The sequence below is a fragment of the Quercus lobata genome, chromosome 7, assembly GCF_001633185.2.
Source record: "Quercus lobata isolate SW786 chromosome 7, ValleyOak3.0 Primary Assembly, whole genome shotgun sequence".
Taxonomy (NCBI): Eukaryota; Viridiplantae; Streptophyta; class Magnoliopsida; order Fagales; family Fagaceae; genus Quercus; species Quercus lobata.
The window spans coordinates 3,532,724-3,551,216 of record NC_044910.1 but is presented as its reverse complement, the minus strand read 5'-3'; the positions used below and the strand labels follow the sequence as shown (position 1 = coordinate 3,551,216).

General features: G+C 35.1%; 1 protein-coding gene across 5 annotated transcripts in view; it reads left to right on the top strand.

Moving 5' to 3' along the window:
- The first annotated feature begins 6,321 nt into the window (after positions 1 to 6,321).
- LOC115952963 (F-box/kelch-repeat protein At3g06240-like) overlaps positions 6,322 to 18,493 on the top strand; it is a 32,785-nt gene continuing 20,613 nt past the window's right edge. Inside the window, exons 1-4 of one of the 5 annotated variants that reach the window (XR_004083604.1) lie at positions 6,322 to 7,350; positions 13,551 to 13,749; positions 14,702 to 15,372; positions 15,417 to 15,873. Coding sequence is in view for 3 of the 5 variants with exons in the window: in XM_031070347.1 (XP_030926207.1) it covers positions 6,401 to 7,350; positions 13,551 to 13,740 (1,140 nt within the window). In the remaining 2 variants the exon portion in view is untranslated. Of the gene's footprint in view, positions 7,550 to 9,035; positions 9,684 to 9,855; positions 10,161 to 13,550; positions 13,750 to 14,701; positions 15,390 to 15,416; positions 15,874 to 18,493 lie in introns of those variants that run through there. The other 4 variants (XR_004083603.1, XM_031070347.1, XM_031070348.1 and 1 more) reach the window with 4 other exon arrangements.

Sequence of the window (18,493 nt, the reverse complement as noted above, 5' to 3'; positions counted from 1 at the left end):
TTCCCTCAATGTGGCTTAAGGTAAGGGGTCCGCTTTCACCTTTATCCCTTGTCTCTGGCCTTATTGGAGTGGCAATTTCAAGGTATTATTAAAGGAGTATGGATTGCAAGAAATCTAGACCCAATTTCTCATCTCATGTTTGCAGATGATTGCATTGTTTTTGTGAGGCTCTAATGATATGCAAGATAATGTTTTGAAAAGTTAGTGGTATTGTGACCTTTGTGGAAAGATTGTAATTTTGACAAATCTGAGGTGTTTTTTAGTCCTAACACTCCAGAGCTGGGTATAAACCCTATGTTAGCTCTTTTTAAGGTGAAAAAAGTTGACGGGCTTGGTAAGTATTTGGGTCTGACTTAGATATGGGTCAAAAAAAGACATCATTTCCTGCTTTTTGTTTTTTACTCCTTTTTTTTTTTTTTTTTTCCTTCTTTATATAGACTTGGTATTGATCATACATTAGATCCAATTAGTTATGCTTATAATAGATGTATTGTTTTGTTGGCTTCATTTCATTCCATTGTTTTCTTTTTCCCTCTTAATATTAGTGATTGGGTTAGTATTTTCTATTACACAATGCACAAAGTAAAAGCAAAGGAGTCTTTGATTAATGGCTTGGACTTTTAATGATTTCTAGACACATGTTGATTCTCAAACATTACGATCCGCATCATGAAGAGATTATTTAATGGTAAAAATTGTAATGCTTTTGGCTTCAAATCACCCACCTGCACTTCATAAAATATTTAATCTAAAGTGATGAATTGTGAGTCATTCTACGATGACTGGAATGAGAGTGGATAAAAGAATATTATCATGGATTATGAATACTGTTTACTCTTCGAAAGTGCAGGGGGTTGGCCCTGATGATAAGGTTTGTGGGAAGCCAGCAAGAATTAGAGGTTTTGAGGCTAGAGGTTTTTATCTTTTTTTCTACCCTCCTACTTGCTCTTTCCCTTGGAGGTTGGTGTGGCAATCGAAGGTTCCTCCTAGGGTGGCTTTCATTTCGTGGTCAGCTTCTTACAATTGATAACCTTTGCAGAAAGGGTATTATTGTTCTTGATTGGTGTTACATGTGTAGGAGGTGTTAGGAGTGGTAGATCATCTTCTACTTCATTGCCCTATAGCTTTTGAGACGTGGTCCTTGGTGTTGTGTTTGTTTGGACTTTAGTGGGTTATGCCTCTTAGGGTAATTGAGTTGTTTGAGTCTTGGCAAGGTAAATTGCGGGTGACATTGCAATATAGATTTTTGGAGACTTGTGCTGCATTGTTTGATATGGTGTATTTGATGTGAAAAGAATGCTAGATGCTTTGAGGGATGCAAATGGTCATTGCTAGAGATTAATTCCTTTTTCTTACATACTATCCTTAATTGGAGTGTCGTTTTGTTGCATTTTTCTTGTTTTTCTTTCCTTGTTTTGTTCGATAATTGTAATCTTGGTTCTTGATTTTTGCCCCCACAATACATCCTCATTGTGCTCGGGTTGGCTATTTTTTATTTATAAAATTTTTCTTTAACTATAAAAAAAAATATTATTATGGATTAATTTCCTTGGTGTTTGCCAGTTAACTGAATTTAAATAGTCTCTGTTTTGATGATTAACAAAACTGGATAATGGCAACTTCAGAGTTTGGAGGGAGATTATTTTTCTTTTTACCCCCTCCTTTCTTTGTGTTGCTACTGCAACTTTGGGAAGCAGAATTGCCTGACTGCTTTAAGCTTCTTCTTCAAGGGTTTAAAATTTCAAATTGAAAGTACACGAGCTGTCTTTCATTTAAGCTCAAAGTTCAGGAACCACTCATGCTTTATGCCCTCCCATTCTTGTAAACACTCTCATGAAGCTCTCTAGCCCTCTATTCTATTCTGTCCAAACGTTATATATTACAGTTGCTTAAGCCATTCTATTCTAGCTACTTTTTTTAATAAACTCTTTAACATTTTAAACCAATCTAGTTCCATCTACATATTACCTGCAGGTTTGACACTTAAAACTGAAAAACTAGTGGCTACATAATACCTTGGAGATATCACAACCCATAGACAAGTGATATACCCTTATTATATTTGTCTATCTCTAGTGAGGAGCCTAGACAGTCACCAAGTTACATAACAGTCTATATATATAAAGCCAAAGTTTAGAGAAAAGTCATTTAGATTTCAATTGTGAGCTAATTTTGTGCCATGTGTTCACTTCAGTTTTTCATTCTTTGCGCCAAGTGAGTTAATAAATGCAAAATACTAAGAGTCCAATATTAATTAATTATAAATAAAAAAAATAAAGTATATATCTATTCAACAAAAATCACCGCACATTCTATCTTATTAAAAATTAGAATAAAAATGATTATAAGTAGTATTAAACTTAGGTAGGAATTTGATTAATTAAATATGTTTTTATGATAAAAATGTGTTTGTTTTAAATGCATGTTACAAGTTAGTACTTGGTAATAGACTAAGCATGCCATATAAGATCTCATACCAATCCATCAAATGCAATATGTGTCCAATTGCATTCCACTTTTCTACTTGTAGACCTCCTAACTTTCTAGGTTTCCAAATAATTATGCATAAAGTTTACTTGAAAAAAAAATTGCATGTTTAGGCCTTCTTTAAATTATTAAAAAAAAAAAAAAAAAAAAAAAAACATTTATCTAAGCAAGATTCATAGTTGAGCTCCAAATCACAATATTTCTTGCTCTTGAGGTTGTCAAAGACCAATCTTCTCGTTGAATGATGCAAAGTAGGTTTTGAATTCCGTTTCAAAGACTATTGTGGATTGATAATTAGAATGGAATATTTCAAAATCAGTGTGTTTTGGTGCACCGTTTCGGAATTACGCATCAGATATTTTTACACACCCATGTATATAATTTATATATTTATAACTTCATGTATCATTATATCTAATTAACCAAAACAAAATTTAAAATATGATAAGGGAATAAAATGAGTCAAATGATAAATTTTGGGCTTTAATGTTTAAAAAAATCTAGCACAATTTGGAATAGGTTGGAATTTAGATTTTAGAGACCGGAATTCATTTGGAACACCGACATAGTTTGGAACAACTCGGAATTTAGGCCCAAACGAAACAAAGGGGTAAGTGCACTAGATTAAGCATCGGAATGGCTGGAATGGAACAGAATTTAAAACATAGATGCAAAAACCAATGCATGTTGAGGTGTTGCAGGTTCACTCACCCCTTAAAGACCATAAGTTTGCAATACTGGTACCTCAAGGTAGTTAGCATCTTTTTAGCTTTGTGTTTTCTCATAATTGATAACATGCTGAACAAGGAATCATAAGTTCATAAGAGTGATTTAGTTTCTAGCAATTTAGTTTCTAGCAATTAATATTGTGATAATTTATGATTGTTGCATAGCAAGAAATTGTGGCTCAGTTTGTGCTTTTTGCATCTATTTTTCTTGTTTTAGATAATGCTAACTTTTGCCTCGAGTTTCTTTTACTTTTCCTTCATTTAAATAGTTTTTTCTCTTCTATATGACTTTTCCTGGTTCGGAGGCAATGATTGGCTGTAGGCATGGCAAGCCTCTCCTTATAGAAACCCCTCTCATCTCACACCTATGTGGAGAAGGTGGCACACAATCAAAAATCCTAACACAACTTCCAAAAAAAAATCTACCAAGAAGCTAAGCTAACAACTTTATCTTTGTAATTTATAATACTGAAAATCATTCCATCTTATAATGTGCAAATGCTTTTAGTCTGTTATTTAGGTCAAAGTTATCTTTAAGAGGATGGTTAAAGATTTCTCCTAAGCAATTTGAGAAAGTAGGCATTAGTGTTATGAATGAAAATAATACATTAAGTGATCAATTATTGTTGAGAAGGGATAGCACCCTACAAGTAAGGCACATTGAACACTCAGGTGTGTGTATATATATATATATATATATAGAGAGAGAGAGAAAGAGAGAGAGAGAGAGAGACCAACTTTAACCACTAGTTAGGGATGTATGACTTAGAGCATGTCAACGAATGATACCAACCTTAACTTTTATGGTGTTTTTCTGTTGTTTAGTTGACTTTGGCTTTACTCTCAAATGTTTTGTTTTGGTTGTAAAGAACAATTGATGTCATATATTCATATTGTATTTGTAAGGACTGAATTTGGATTCGACCCAGTATAGGATTGAGTTTTAATCCAACAAGCCCAAATAGTGAACTTGTAGAGCGTGAATGAAATAACTGGATCTACTCCAGAAGATAAACAATAAAATTTGCTGATTTAAGATCATTAAACAAAAGTAAGATAAGAAAGTCTATCATCGGCGTGGCCTGAGGTGCTTATATTATAATGTCTTGTTGATGAACAAAGTTACAAGAATTCACAATATTATTACAAAGATTTCTTGATTTTCTCTCATCCCCTTCTTTAGGCCATCTTCCCATGTTATATACTACAATCTTGGTATCATCCCTACTATACACGTGTAAGTTAGATTTTGGGAACTCCTTCTTATCCTATCCAACATCTCCCAGAACCATCAACTAGTAGCTGTAAGGCTGCTTGACCACCGTTTAGGTATCACCTCCACATTAATGCGACCAGAAAGTTAGTTGGGAGGCATTTAATGTGGAGGTAGCAGTTTTTGAAGATATTTGTTGCCTCCCCTTTGCTTATCTCTTATCCAATGTCTGACTTTTAGTTGTGATGCAACCTTGAAGAGTGTCCAGGGTGATAAGACATTCTTACTGACCTCGGATCTCCGTTTTTGAGATGACTTTTCTCCTCGGACGTATTTTGAATTATCATATACAATCTTTATGTCTTCTTCTTATATCATTCCTATTATAACTTTATTTGACCATTCTCAAATTGGATAATATTCTCAGATTGGGTAATATCCTTGGATTGGGTAACATCCTCGGAGTGGGCAATATGCTCGGATTGGGCCATAGGCCCAATTCATACAGTTTTAATAGTACCTTCTAGATAGTTGGCCCTCACAGTATTTATGTTCTTTGTTTCACCATGAATTGTGTGTCAGTTCAACTCTCTTATTTTCTTTAGGAACACTATGTCTTCTCTTAGTAATTGCCCTTTGTTAAATAGCAATATATTTTCTTATTATATAATTCTTAGCATGAGAATATACTTTTAGATCATTTACCTTTGTCCTCAACCCTCTTGGTGCACATGTTTGTGTGGCTTGGAATACTTAATACATAAATCCCCCAAAACCACGAAATATAGGTGTAGGGTTTTTTAGTTTTTTTTTTTAAATATTATATATATATATATTTATGGTTACTACACTAATTAGTGTTATTTTATCAACTAGTAAGTTGCCCGTGTGGTAAATAAATAATATTCTAATCTTTTGTGAAAAATGATTTTGGAGAATGTTGTATATATATTATGACATAATTGTTATAGAAGTTTGTTAGTAATAAATTTGTCATAAGTGTTTTGTCATCAAATAAGGAACTTGAATTCGAATCTCACTTATACTAAAAAAAAAAAAAAATTGGTGTCATGATCTAATCGTAAATAACAATCATTATACAGTGAATGCTAGGAATTTAAAATCCCATAAAAAAAAAAAAAAAAAAAAAAAAAAAAAAAAAGGCCAAAATGTTGTTCCATTTCATTAAGTTTGCATGAACATTGGTTTTTTTTTTTTGGGTCTCTTGACCTTTAAAAAGTTAATTGTTATCTTAAATTATTCAAACATTATACTTTTTGCCATTTTTTCAATTCTCATTAAACTTTTATTTTGGGTCTAGCAAGGTGACACTATTTTTCCAATATTAAAGAATCTGATAGGTTTGACTGACACGAGCCATTTCACTTAAAAAGAGAGAAAAAAAAAAAATGATACACATGAGGTGAACTAGTAACAAAATTCAAATTCACAATATAAAATATATTTTTAAAAATTAGGGATGATAAAAAACATTTTTCAATAGTTTCTCAAAAAAAAAAAAAAATCTTAAAATTTTAAGGACAAAGTGACAACCGACAAACATGATACTGTAATATTTTCCAAGGCTTCAAGCACAAAAAAATAAAATTTTTAAATAAAAATATTAAAAAAAAAAAAGAATACGGATAGATATTAGAGAAATGATATGTCTATAATATTTTCATAATATTTTTACAACAAATTTTAAGTGACTGGTTATTACTAGTTGTTATTATTGGGGTAAAAAAGTAATGTTAGTATTAGATTCAAATTTAAACTAATAATAATTAACTACTTGTAATTTATTGTAAAAATATGTGTACGTAACACTTCTTGGACAAAAACAATATTAAAGAAAAGAAGAAAGAAAGGAGTTTTGCGTTAAAGTCCAGACTTCAGTGTCGCCTTTTCTCCACACTCCTTTACCTTCTTCCCTCGTTGGTTCTCAGATCTCTCTTTGAAATCGGGGGCAATGTCAGACAGCAAGAAGTCAATTCGATGGGGATATTTACCTGATGAGATTCTTACCCGTATTTTCACTTTCCTACCTATCAAATCCGTTATCATCTGTACCACAGTCTCAAAAACCTGGAAATCCCTAATCAAAAACCCAACTTTCATTTCCACCCATCTCCACCACTCCCGCAACCAAAACCAAAACCTCTTCCTCCTCTTAAGCCTCTCACGGAATGACAAACAAGTCTACACATTGCATAAAGAAGACGATGATCCTGATTTCACTGAATACACCAGCTTTGATTCCCCTGCTCCTGCTCTACACCTTCACAATGTTGTCGGTACTTTTAACGGCCTGATCTGCCTCTCCTACGGTTTACCCAATCGCGCTGAGGAAATCTTTCTCTGGAACCCTTGTGTGAGAAAGTTTCTCCAACTTCCTTATCCCGATGCCACCGTCGACACACATGGTACGTCCCACACGTCTTTTGGGTTTGGATTTGATCCAAAAACTAACGATTATAAAGTGGTCAGGATTCTCTCCATACACGGTGGTTATTCGGACTTTGTAAAGTCCCGACTCGTGGTCGAGGTTTACTCACTCTTCGCTAGTGAATGGAGAATGCTTAGTCTGCCTCCTATATGCGCCAAAATTAGAATTGGGCGAGCGACATTTGCCAATGGGGCACTGCATTGGATTGCTTTTACTAATGATGACAAACAGTTTGTTTTGGTGTTCGATTTGGGGGACGAGGTCTTTCGCGAAATTCTGCTGCCGGAATTTCCAGGGCAGGTGATCTGGACTGGTCTTTCTGTATATGGAAACTCCATTGCTGGGTTTCGAATTACGGTAGGGATTGATGAGAAGGTTCAGATCAATATATGCGTAATGAAAGAGTATGGTGTTGCATCGTCATGGACTCCATTTTTTACTGCTGATTTTGAATTCGTAGGGCCCACGCCAAGGCCAATAGGTTTTAGGAGGAATGGGGATGCTGTATTCGTATTAGGTAAAGAAAAACTTGTCTGTTGGAATCCTGAGAGCAAAGAGTTTAAGGATCTTAGGATGATTGGAGATCACGATCCTTTTATTGATTCTTACATTGAGAGTCTAGTTTTGCTTGACAAGGCCGCCAACGTTGCAGTTACATACTAACGAGAATAGGTAAGATGCATTTCGTGTTTATTTTTTTAATGGTTTTTCATTTTGTTCTTTATATATACTTGGCATTGATAATATCGTACATTAGATATGAATATGACACTGTTTTATAAATCCTCATTATAGTTGATTCATTACCTTAATCAAGTGACTTTGTCTTTACAATAAATAGCTTATCAAGGTTGTGGTCATTGTTGGTTAAATTGAGGTGATAGTTGAGTCCATAGCATATATACTTAAAATTGTTTGTCCTCAATTCAAATTTTGTTTAATTTAATATTTAATTACTTAAAAAAGAAAGTGGTCAGCGTTGCTTATCAACTTTGAGCAAGCTTATTGATCAAGCCAAGTTCATATTTCCTGCCACTTATAATCAACAAAGTATAGATAGATGTGCTCAATTGTTTCTTTGCTGACAATTTTATGGCGAACTCTTTTAATTCCTTGTTTTCACACTTATGCTAAATGTTCTTCATGTTCTCCTTGTATTATTTATTCAAAAAGTTTCTCATTTTGCCAAATGTAATCTGTTTAATCTAAAGATTTTGCTTGTACATTTTAATTCTTCTATTGCCTTAAATGCCTATCTTCTTACTGAAAATCAATGAGAAAGCAGGTCTCTAGCTGGTATTGCTTGCTTTGGGTGTTTAAGAAATAAGAACTGGAAATGACCTGTTCATACCTCCCAAATCTATTTTGTTATCTTTCCTTCCTTAGCATGATTTGCATCATTGTTTTTACTCCCAATGAAGTAGTTATGCTTAGGTGTATTGTTTTGTTGACTCCATTTCATACCATTGTTTTTCTTTTCTCCCTCTTAATCTTTTGTTGATGAGTTAATATTTTCTATTACACAATATTTTGATTGTGTAATTTTTTTTTGATCCTTTATGTTCATCATCGTGAACATAAAGTGTTTTACTTCAATAAAGAAATTCTACTTACTTATCAGGAAAAGAAAAATTACACAATTGTATGAAGTAGAAGCCAAAGGCTAACACTAGTGAAAACAATAAAGAGAAAAACTATGTAAATAGAAGACATCAACTTAAAACTACTATGGTTTACCCAACAACTAGTTCTGGTGGGTGGGGTCAATTGCCCATAGGTTTTACCGGCTATAAGGAAGCCCATAGGACTCTTCTTTAGAAATGTTCCCTAGGTTATCAAAAAGAAAAAAAGCATCGGTGGAGTTGTGCCTCTTGCTAAATCATTTGAGTAGCTAGTTGGAAATGTATGAATATGTCATCAACAATATAAAGGGACTTTTTGTCCTTCATTTCGTTGTCAGAGTTTTCTTTCTTTTTTCTGATGGTAAAAAGTAATTACCAGAAGCTAATGTCATAGACTCATCGGTTGAAACTTGTAACTAACTTTAAAAAAAAAAATGAAAAAAAAATTCCAATGTCACCTTTGACACACACGGCTTGTTCCATGCGTCTATTGGTTTTGGATTTGATCCGAAAACTAATGCTTATAAACTGGTCAGGATTCTCTCCACACTGCATAGTCGTTGTGACGGCTTTGGAAAGTCTCAACCCGTGGTGGTTGAGGTTTATTCACTCTCCACTAGTGAATGGAGAATGCTTAGTGCTTCTGCTTCTCTGCCTCCTATGTGCGGTATACTTATTCGTGGACCACAGGCATTTGCCAGTGGGGCACTACATTTGATTGCCATCACTAATGATAAAAAACCGTTTGTTTTGGTGTTCGATTTGGGGGACTAGGTCTTCTACCAAATTCTGCTGCTGGAACTTTCATGGAAGATGAAGTGGATTTGTGTTTTTGTATATGGAAATTCTATTACTGGGTTTCAAAAAAGGGTAGGGGGTGGTAAGCTCAATATATGGGTGATGAAAGAGTATGGTGTGGCCTCGTCGTGGACACAATTTTCACATCAATATCTGAAATTGGGATTGGCCAAACAATGTCCAGTTGGCTTTTGGAGGAATGGTGAGGTTGTATTGTGAAACGATAGAGGAGGGCTTGTCTTGTGGAATCCAGATACCCAAAAGATTAAGGATATTGAAATTAATGGATTTTGTTGTACTCTTGTGGGTTATTATGTTGAGAGTCTTGTTTTACTTGACAAAGCCTCCAACAGTGTATTTATATATTGATTGAAAATGCAAAATCGGTAAGACTCATTTCATGCTTATCAAGGTTGTGGTCACTCTCAATTATATTGAGATGATAGTTTGGTTCATATCATGTATACTTAAAATTGCTTGTCCCCATTTCAATATTTCTTTAATATAACCATTTATTACTTAAAAAAGAATGGACTTATAGTTCTCAAATTCTTGTAGGACCTCGTGCAGTCATGGTTGGTGATGAGCTCCAAATGAGTAACAAACATTAACTCAACAAAAGAAAAGATTCAACAAAGCTCTTTGATGGTGTATAGTGTGTTAGTACTGAATTAGCTTATTCTGTCAAAATGGCTTGTAGTTGTTTTATGCTAAACTCCTTTTGTGACTTAACCATTGTTATATTTTCGAAGATTTGCAGTTTGGTTTTAGTGTATTTACAGAAATGATTAAGCATTTGATTTTGTCTGCCATGCTTGTATTGTGATGAAGATGCTTCCCAATGTAGTGTGTGTTAACAAGGATATACTGCCTAGTTGTGTTAAATATCTTTTTGCTCAATCAACTAGATACTTGTCGTACTTGTCTAATGGGTCTAAAGGTCTCTATGATAAAAATTTAAAGGAGAGGGGGGGGGGGGGGGGGGTGGAGAATTTCATCTACATTATTACCATCTAATAAGGGTTTTGTTGGGATACATTTTTAGCATATGTTCTTTAATTTTATTTTCCGTGTGTCATACATAAAATTTGAATGCAATCTTTGATACCCTACAATGATGACAAGTTTAAGAGAAAACCAAATGGAGTTGATGATCAATCATGCAGACCTCTGTCGAAACATTAAAGTGAAGACCATATTTTATGCACATGAAAGGCAGACTAGAGATTCATAGGGCTTTCTTTGTTTTGGGACTACGTCAATACAATCCCTAAGAAACAGGAGAGGGAGATGGCCCCAACTTAGTGAGTTTGAATGTGGGAAATCTACTCTTTGTTAAAAATAATAATGGTAACTACAAACTGCATTAGATGGTTCTAGACTTTTAGTGGTGAGCCTAGGAGCGTGGTCTTTTGACCAAATAGGGAATTAAAGTGATTGCGAGCATAAGTCTAAGAGAATCGAGACAAGGCTTTGGTGTGTGTGTGCACATGGCTTTATTTTACCGTTTGTGTTAACAATAAGCAATGAAGAAAATCTCAAAATCAGATTTTTTTTTTTTTTTTTTTAAATTCATTATTTTATGTTATGCAAAGTTGAAATGACATATTGGAATTTTAATGAATGATACTTAATTTTTATTTTATGTGAGAAACTCATGATTATGATAGATCTTTGTATTATCATTAACCTAAGCATATGGCTCTATAAATGAGTGCTTCAGCTTGTAAGTCCTTAATTAGTAATTAGGTATTTGCAAAGTTACATGCATTTTCAGTTATTGGACGTGGGAATGGGATTAAGCCTATTCTTTTTACCTTGGTTGTAACGTTTGTACGCATATATAAGTTTGTTTTTCTGCCCCAAAAGGATCTATTCTTTTAATTTTGTTGATGCTTATGTTGAGAGTCTTGTTTTGCCCTGCCAACGGTGCAATTATGTACTAAGGAAAATAGGTAAGATGCATTTCCTGCCTTAAAAAAAAAAAAAAAAAAATTGTTTTTTCATTTTGTTCTTATATGTACTCGGAATTGATTATACATTAGATATGAATCTATACATTTCAATATGGCACTATTCTATAAATTCTTATTATTACTAATTGATTACCTTAGTTAAGTGGCTTTATGAGGATAGGTAGCCTATCTAGGTTGTTGTTGTCGGTTATATTGAGTGATAGTTGACTATGTAGCATGTATACATAAAATTGTTCATCTTCATTTTAAAATTTCTTTAATATAATCATTTATTACTGATAGTAGAAAAGTGGTCAATGTTGACTGTCAACTTTGAGTAATCTTATTTATCAAGCAAATTTCATGTTTCCTACCACTTTTAATTTACAATGTATAGATAGATGTTCTAAAAGTTTTTATTTATGGTAATTTTATAGTGACCTTTTTTAATTTTATTATTTCATGATCATGAATAATGATCCAAGCACTTGGGAAAATTCATTACTTCTTGTTTGAATTTCAAGGAATGGTTTTAACCTCTTTGTTTATATGATATAAATTGTATCTTGTCGATTATAGATAAGTGGAAAACTTTTTACCAATATTACATTTTTCTACCCACATTGGATCAAGCCCACAATCCGGGCAATGTTTTGGAATGGATGAGGTCATCCATGGTGAAAGTGCCTTGAACTTCTATGTAACTCTATGAACTAAGGATGATAAAGCTGGATTGCTCAAGATTGAGGAAAATTTCTACATGATGCAAGAATATCTTCACTCTTTAGTTCTTTTAAAAAAAAAAAAAAAAACCCTTCACTTTTAGCTTAAGTGGCCTTGAGGGTAAGTAGAAATAGCCCATGACAAACATTTCATTCTTGGTTCATTTTGTTTAGTCCCCACTGGCTTCTGTTTTGGTTTTTAGAAATACTTATGGGGTATCTTTTTAATATTTTTATGTTTTAAGAGTAAATGTAAGTCACGGTTTTCCAAAATGGCAATCCATGTTTATGCTAATTTATACGCCTGTTTGCATGTTAGAATGGTGTAGTTTGTGTCCAATACATTGCAATTTTTTGTGTGCAACTCGGATAAATTAGTAAAATACTGTAAATATTGTTTGGATTTTGCACTTTTGGTAAACCTTGTAAGTTGTTATGAATAATATAGTGCTTAAATTTTCTGATTTTTTGATCCTTGCTTATGAGGGCACCTCCAACACTGGCTGTGTAAGTTTATGGAATTTCCTTTTCTAGTGCTCTAATCAAAGGTTTTGGTGTAAATTATTGCTTAAGCATAAATTAGTCTAGTTTTGTTATCACTTACCACAAACTTAGCTATTGGGGACTAGCATTTGGCCTTAGGTGAACTGGATTCTTGTTACTAGTACTAGTGGCTCAGGTGCCGTTTTGATGAAGTTTTCATCATCATATGGAATTTGGGTGAAAACTGAGGGTAATTGGTGATATCAAGCTCTCAGATATTCTTTGTTTGTGCATTGACTAAAGAAAGAAATTGGGATTTTGCCATCCTCATATGAGACTTGGTTCATAAAGCTCGGGCGATGCTGTTATGGTTACCAGTTCAGGCAATTGAACTGAATTTTATGATCAATCTTATAACCTGGAAGTTCCTCATGAATGTGATAAGTTGTGTCAATTTCTGTTTGCACTTTGCTTTGATTTTTCTTTGTGGTAGACTTACAAGTTTTGTAGCTAGTGGCAAATAACTTAATTTCACTTGATGCTAATTAGTTGCTAGGGGACCAAGGAGGACACATAACACTTCTACCTATTTGCCTACTTGCTGATTACTTCACTTGTTTGAACACTTAATTGGTTCCCATTTGGAAGATTATGCTTTTAAAGCATCTGTATACTCGTGCTTCTGGGCATGAGTATAAATTGCTTAACGCATTAAGGGTGAATGCCCCTTGATTACTCAACAATTGGTTCTGGTGGGTGGGGTCAATTGCCTGTAGGTTTTACTGGGTAGAGGCAAGTCCAAAAGGCTCTTCTTTAAAAAGTTCCGTATGTTGTGGAAAAAAGGAATTAGTAGAATTTTGCCTCTTGCTAAATCATTGGAGCAGTCTAGTTGAAAATGCATGATTATTTCATCAACAATATAAAGGGACTTTATGTCTTTTATTTTGATGTCAGAGTTTTCTTTCTTTTCCTTTCCCTTTAAATCTTTAGTTTACATTAGTACCAAATTTTGAAGACAAAGTAGGATTCGTGAATGTTTGAGTCTTTGTGCATGTTTTACTGCTGATTTTGAATTCGTAGGGCCCACGCTAAGGCCAATAGGTTTTAGGAGGAATGGGGATGCTGTATTCGTATTAGGTGAAGGAAAACTTGTATGTTGGAATCCTGAGAGCAAAGAGTTTAAGGATCTTAGAATGATTGGAGATGACAATCCTTTTATTGATTCTTACATTGAGAGTCTAGTTTTGCTTGACAAGGCCGCCAACGTTGCAGTTACATACTAACGAGAATAGGTAAGATGCATTTCATGTTTATTTTTTTAATGGTTTTTCATTTTGTTCTTTATATGTACTTAGCATTGATAATATCGTACATTAGATATGAATATGACACTGTTTTATAAATCCTCATTATAGTTGATTCATTACCTTAATCAAGTGACTTTGTCTTTACAATAAATAGCTTATCAAGGTTGTGGTCATTGTTGGTTAAATTGAGGTGATAGTTGAGTCCATAGCATATATACTTAAAATTGTTTGTCCTCAATTCAAATTTTGTTTAATTTAATATTTAATTACTTAAAAAAGAAAGTGGTCAGCGTAGCTTATCAACTTTGAGCAAGCTTATTGATCAAGCCAAGTTCATGTTTCCTGCCACTTATAATCTACAAAGTATAGATAGATGTGCTCAATTGTTTCTTTGCTGACAATTTTATGGCGGCCTCTTTTAATTCCTTGTTTTCACACTTATACTAAATGTTCTTCATGCTCTCCTTGTATTATTTATTCAAAAAGTTTAAAGAGGCATGATGAGGGTTTGAGTCCCCTATTTTAAACCAGCATTCATATATATATTGACACGCATATATACACATGTAGGCACCAGAAGAGGAAAAAAAAGAGGATCTAAATATAAAATGAAAAGTCATGAATCATGATCATTTTTTTTTTTTCTTTTTAAGGCTATTTCTTGCTGGTATATATCTTCTTTTTTCAAAGAGAGAGAAAAAAAAAATTGTAATTCCATCTGCTAGGCCATATATTTTTATGCTTAGTTTTATGTTATTGCTCAGCAATACAAGCATAATCTTGGTTAATCTTACATCCTCATTAATTTAGCTTCTAATTCCAAGAGATAAGCATTGGGATTAAACCCCAAAAAAAAAAAAAAAGTTGCATATATAATTACTTTTTGGTCCCCAAACCATTGTGGGCTAGCAAGTTAAATTGCCAACCATATATGCAGGGCAACAAGTTAAGGGACCATGTGAAGTGGCTCAGCTGAAGAAGTTGGACAAAATACCACCGCCACCATCATCATTATGATGATAACATCGAGTGGATGAGAGAGAGAGAGAGAGGGATGGTGGTGATGATGATGATGATGATGAAGAAGATGAAGCCAAAATGGGGGTTCATTTTCCAAATAAATGAGCATGGCTTTGGTACTCAATTACTTGAAGAAAAGGGACAAAAGAAGGACCTAACTATATTGAGTTAGGGGAGGGAGAGGCCCCCAACTCAGTGAGTTCAAATGTGGGAATTCTACTCTTTGTTAAAAATGATAATGGTAACTACAAACTGCATTAGATGGTCCTAGTCTTTTAACATAAGTCTAAGAGAATTGAGACAAGGCTTTGGTGTGTGTGTGCACATGGCTTTACTTTATCGTTTGTGTTAACAATAAGCAATGAAGAAAATCTCAAAATCAGGCTTTTTATTTTTTATTTTTTGGTTTTATTCATTATTTTATGTTATGCAAAGTTGAAATGACATATTGGAATTTAATGAATGATACTTAATTTTTATTTTATGTGAGAAACTCATGATTATGATAGATTTTTGTATAATCATTAACCTAAGCATATGACTCTATAAATGAGTGCTTCAGCCTATAAGTCTTTGATTAGTAATTAGGTATTTGCAAAATTACACTTATCAAAAAAAAAGAAAAAGAAAAGGTATTTGCAAAATTACATGCATTTTCAGTCCTTATTGGACGTGGGAATGGGATTAAACCTATTCTTTTTACCTTGGTTGTAACGTTTGTACGCGTATATAAGTTCGTTTTTCTGCTCCAGAAGGCTCTATTCTTTTAATTTTGTTGATGCTTATGTTGAGAGTCTTGTTTTGCCCTGCCAACTGTGCAATTACATGCTAAGGGAAATAGGTAAGATGCATTTCCTCAAAATAAATAAATTGTTTTTTCATTTTGTTCTTGTATGTACTTGGAATAGATTATACATTAGATATGAATCTGTGATGTTCGATATGGCACTATTATATAAATTCTTATTATTACTAATTTACTTTAGTTATGTGGCTTTATGAGGATAGGTAGCCTATCTAGGTTGTGGTTGAGGGTTATATTGAGGTGATAGTTGACTATGTAGCATGTATACGTAAAATTGTTCAGCTTCATTTCAAAATTTCTTTAATATAATCATTTTTTACTGATATTAGAAAAGTGGTCTGTTGAGGTCTAAAAAGGATCATAGTGAAGGAAGCCAAAAGAATAAGTCAAGCCCAAAAGGAAAAATCAAGCTAAGCCCAAAGTAGCAGATGCAGGAGACCCATGAAGGAATAAAAAGGCCCAGGGGATCTTGAAGCCCAGACAAAGAAGCATCCAAAAAAAGAGAACCACGGCAAGGGATAAGAAGTAAGGATCCTCAGGAACCATCAAGAGGCACGGATCCCTTCAGGCACAAAGACAAAGGAAGACTAGGACAGCTCGAAAGAAAAAGACAGAAGAAGAAAACAAGAAACCAAAGCAAAAAGAACGCGAGCGTCAGTAGAACCCAACGACCTCTCATGGCACAGACAGAAAAAACCTCGGGGAACCAGAACAGGGAAGCACAAAAAGAAGAATGATAACAAGCGGCTTTCAAGTTGGCAGAACAGGATTCCGCCCAAATGGGGAAGAAAAGGGAAAAGTGGAAAACGCTAGAAACGGGGATGCCGAGAAGGGCATACCTCAGCACATCCTAAAGAAGATGGCCAACCAGGAACTTTCAAAAGAATCAGAGCTGAAAGAAGGAAAGAATGAGAAAAAAAGGAAAATGGGACTTACCGAGATGATGGGAACAGGACGTGCTCTATTTGCAAAAGGGTAAAACAGGGGAACCAACAGTTCCCCGGGAAGACCAAAAACTCCATTATAAAAGGAGGGGATGGGTCGTGAAGAAGGGGCAGCGAAAAAAGAGAGAAACACAAGAAAGAAGAGATTTTCTAGAAAAACTATCAGAAAAATCTGTGATGAAGAGAAAATACTAAGGGAAAAACAAACATTGCTTCCCGGTATCCTGTAAAAGTCACTATTGCACATACTCGGATTCAACGAGAATCAAACTTTGCAAGTTTTGAAGGCTGAAATAGCCATTCAAGACTGTAATTTTTAAGCTTGATTGAACCTTGTATCACGTCCTAGTGAGTTTTCTGTAATTAAACAGACAATGTATTAATGAAATATGTTTCATATTTCCCAGGATCCCCTCAGCATTAATTTTTTATCGTTTTGCTAATCATGTTTTCTTTCCTTTTGAATTTACCTTGTTGATTTTTTTTTTTTTTTTTTGGTATTCTTCGATACGAATATCCTTGCTTGTCATTTTTTTATTGTCAGGAGCATCCCCTGTATCCCACTTGATTCTTAAACAGCTCGTTAGCTGCGGTGAGTCAAGACCCGGTTCACCAAACCTTTTATTTAGGCCCGGGATCCTTGGGCCTGAGTGTCACAAAAAGGGCACTCTCACATTTTGGTGACTTCACTGGGGACTGGGCAAAGAAGAAGGGAGAAGCAATCCCTTCACAGAGTATGCCTCTAAGACAAAGAAACAGCAAAAGAACTAATGTGCCACCTACGGCCTCTGAGCCCGTAGGAGAAAACGAGGTAGCTTCCAGGCAAGGAGGCGGGATACCCCTGGTAGAACAGGAGGTTGTGTCAGAACAAAGACAAGTAAGCCAGGAACCAGACCTCATGGCCAAGATGACAGCAATGTTGAAGGATCTGGAGCAAGAAGTTCTTCTTCTCAAAGAGGGCAGGACACAGGAAATCAGAGACAATGTTCCCCCTACTGGCCACCAAGATGGGACGTAGCCAGAAGGAGGGTCAGCAGTGGGAGGAAGAGCCAACCCTCAGTACTTAACACTGGCAGATGTCAATGCCCTCCTTGAGTAAGAAAAGGAAAAACTCTCAGGGATCCCCAAGCAATTCTCTCGGGATCCCCCGTTCCCTCCAGAACTTCTTGGCAAACCATACCCTGAGGGGTACGAACCCCCAAAGTTCCATCCTTTCGACGGAAGAAATGGAAGTGCCGTGGAACATGTGAGTAGGTTTGTCCACACTATGGGCCCCTATACAGGAGACAGAGAATTATGTCTAAGGGAGTTCGCCAAGTCCTTAGTAGATAGGGCATACACTTGGTACACCACGCTGAGACCCGGGTCCATCAAAACCTGGGATGAGATGATGGAAAAATTATGCGCCAAATATTACCCTGGTGAAGACAAGATCACTTTCCAGAATCTGCAAATGGTGAGGCAGAGACCTGGAGAGGATCCCGTCCAATTCATTAAAAGATTTGAAGATGTGTCCCTAGACTGCTATGGGGACCATGAAGAAAATGAGCTCGTGGAAACCTATGTAGCCAACATGCTTTTTGATTACAGGCTCAACCTTAAAAATCTATGTATCACACAGTTTGCTGACCTGCTACAGAGAACCAGAAGGACGGCGCAAACCATGAGGACAAAAAGGCTACCTGCGTCCCAAGCTATGACAGCATCAGTAGGAGAAAAAAGGAAGAGACCAGACGGGAAGGTGTTCAAGGAACCACCGGTGATCCCATGTACAGCTGAGTTAAGCCATGTCTTAGACAAATGGATCGGAGATGGGGTTGTTAGGCCATTCACTGTGTCCAGGCCACCAACTAAAGAAGAAAGGAAGAACCCTTTATTTTGCAGAATCCATAATTATGTCAAGCACTCCACCAAAGATTGCTGGACCCTTCGCAGATTATTGCACAAAAAGTTAAGGGAA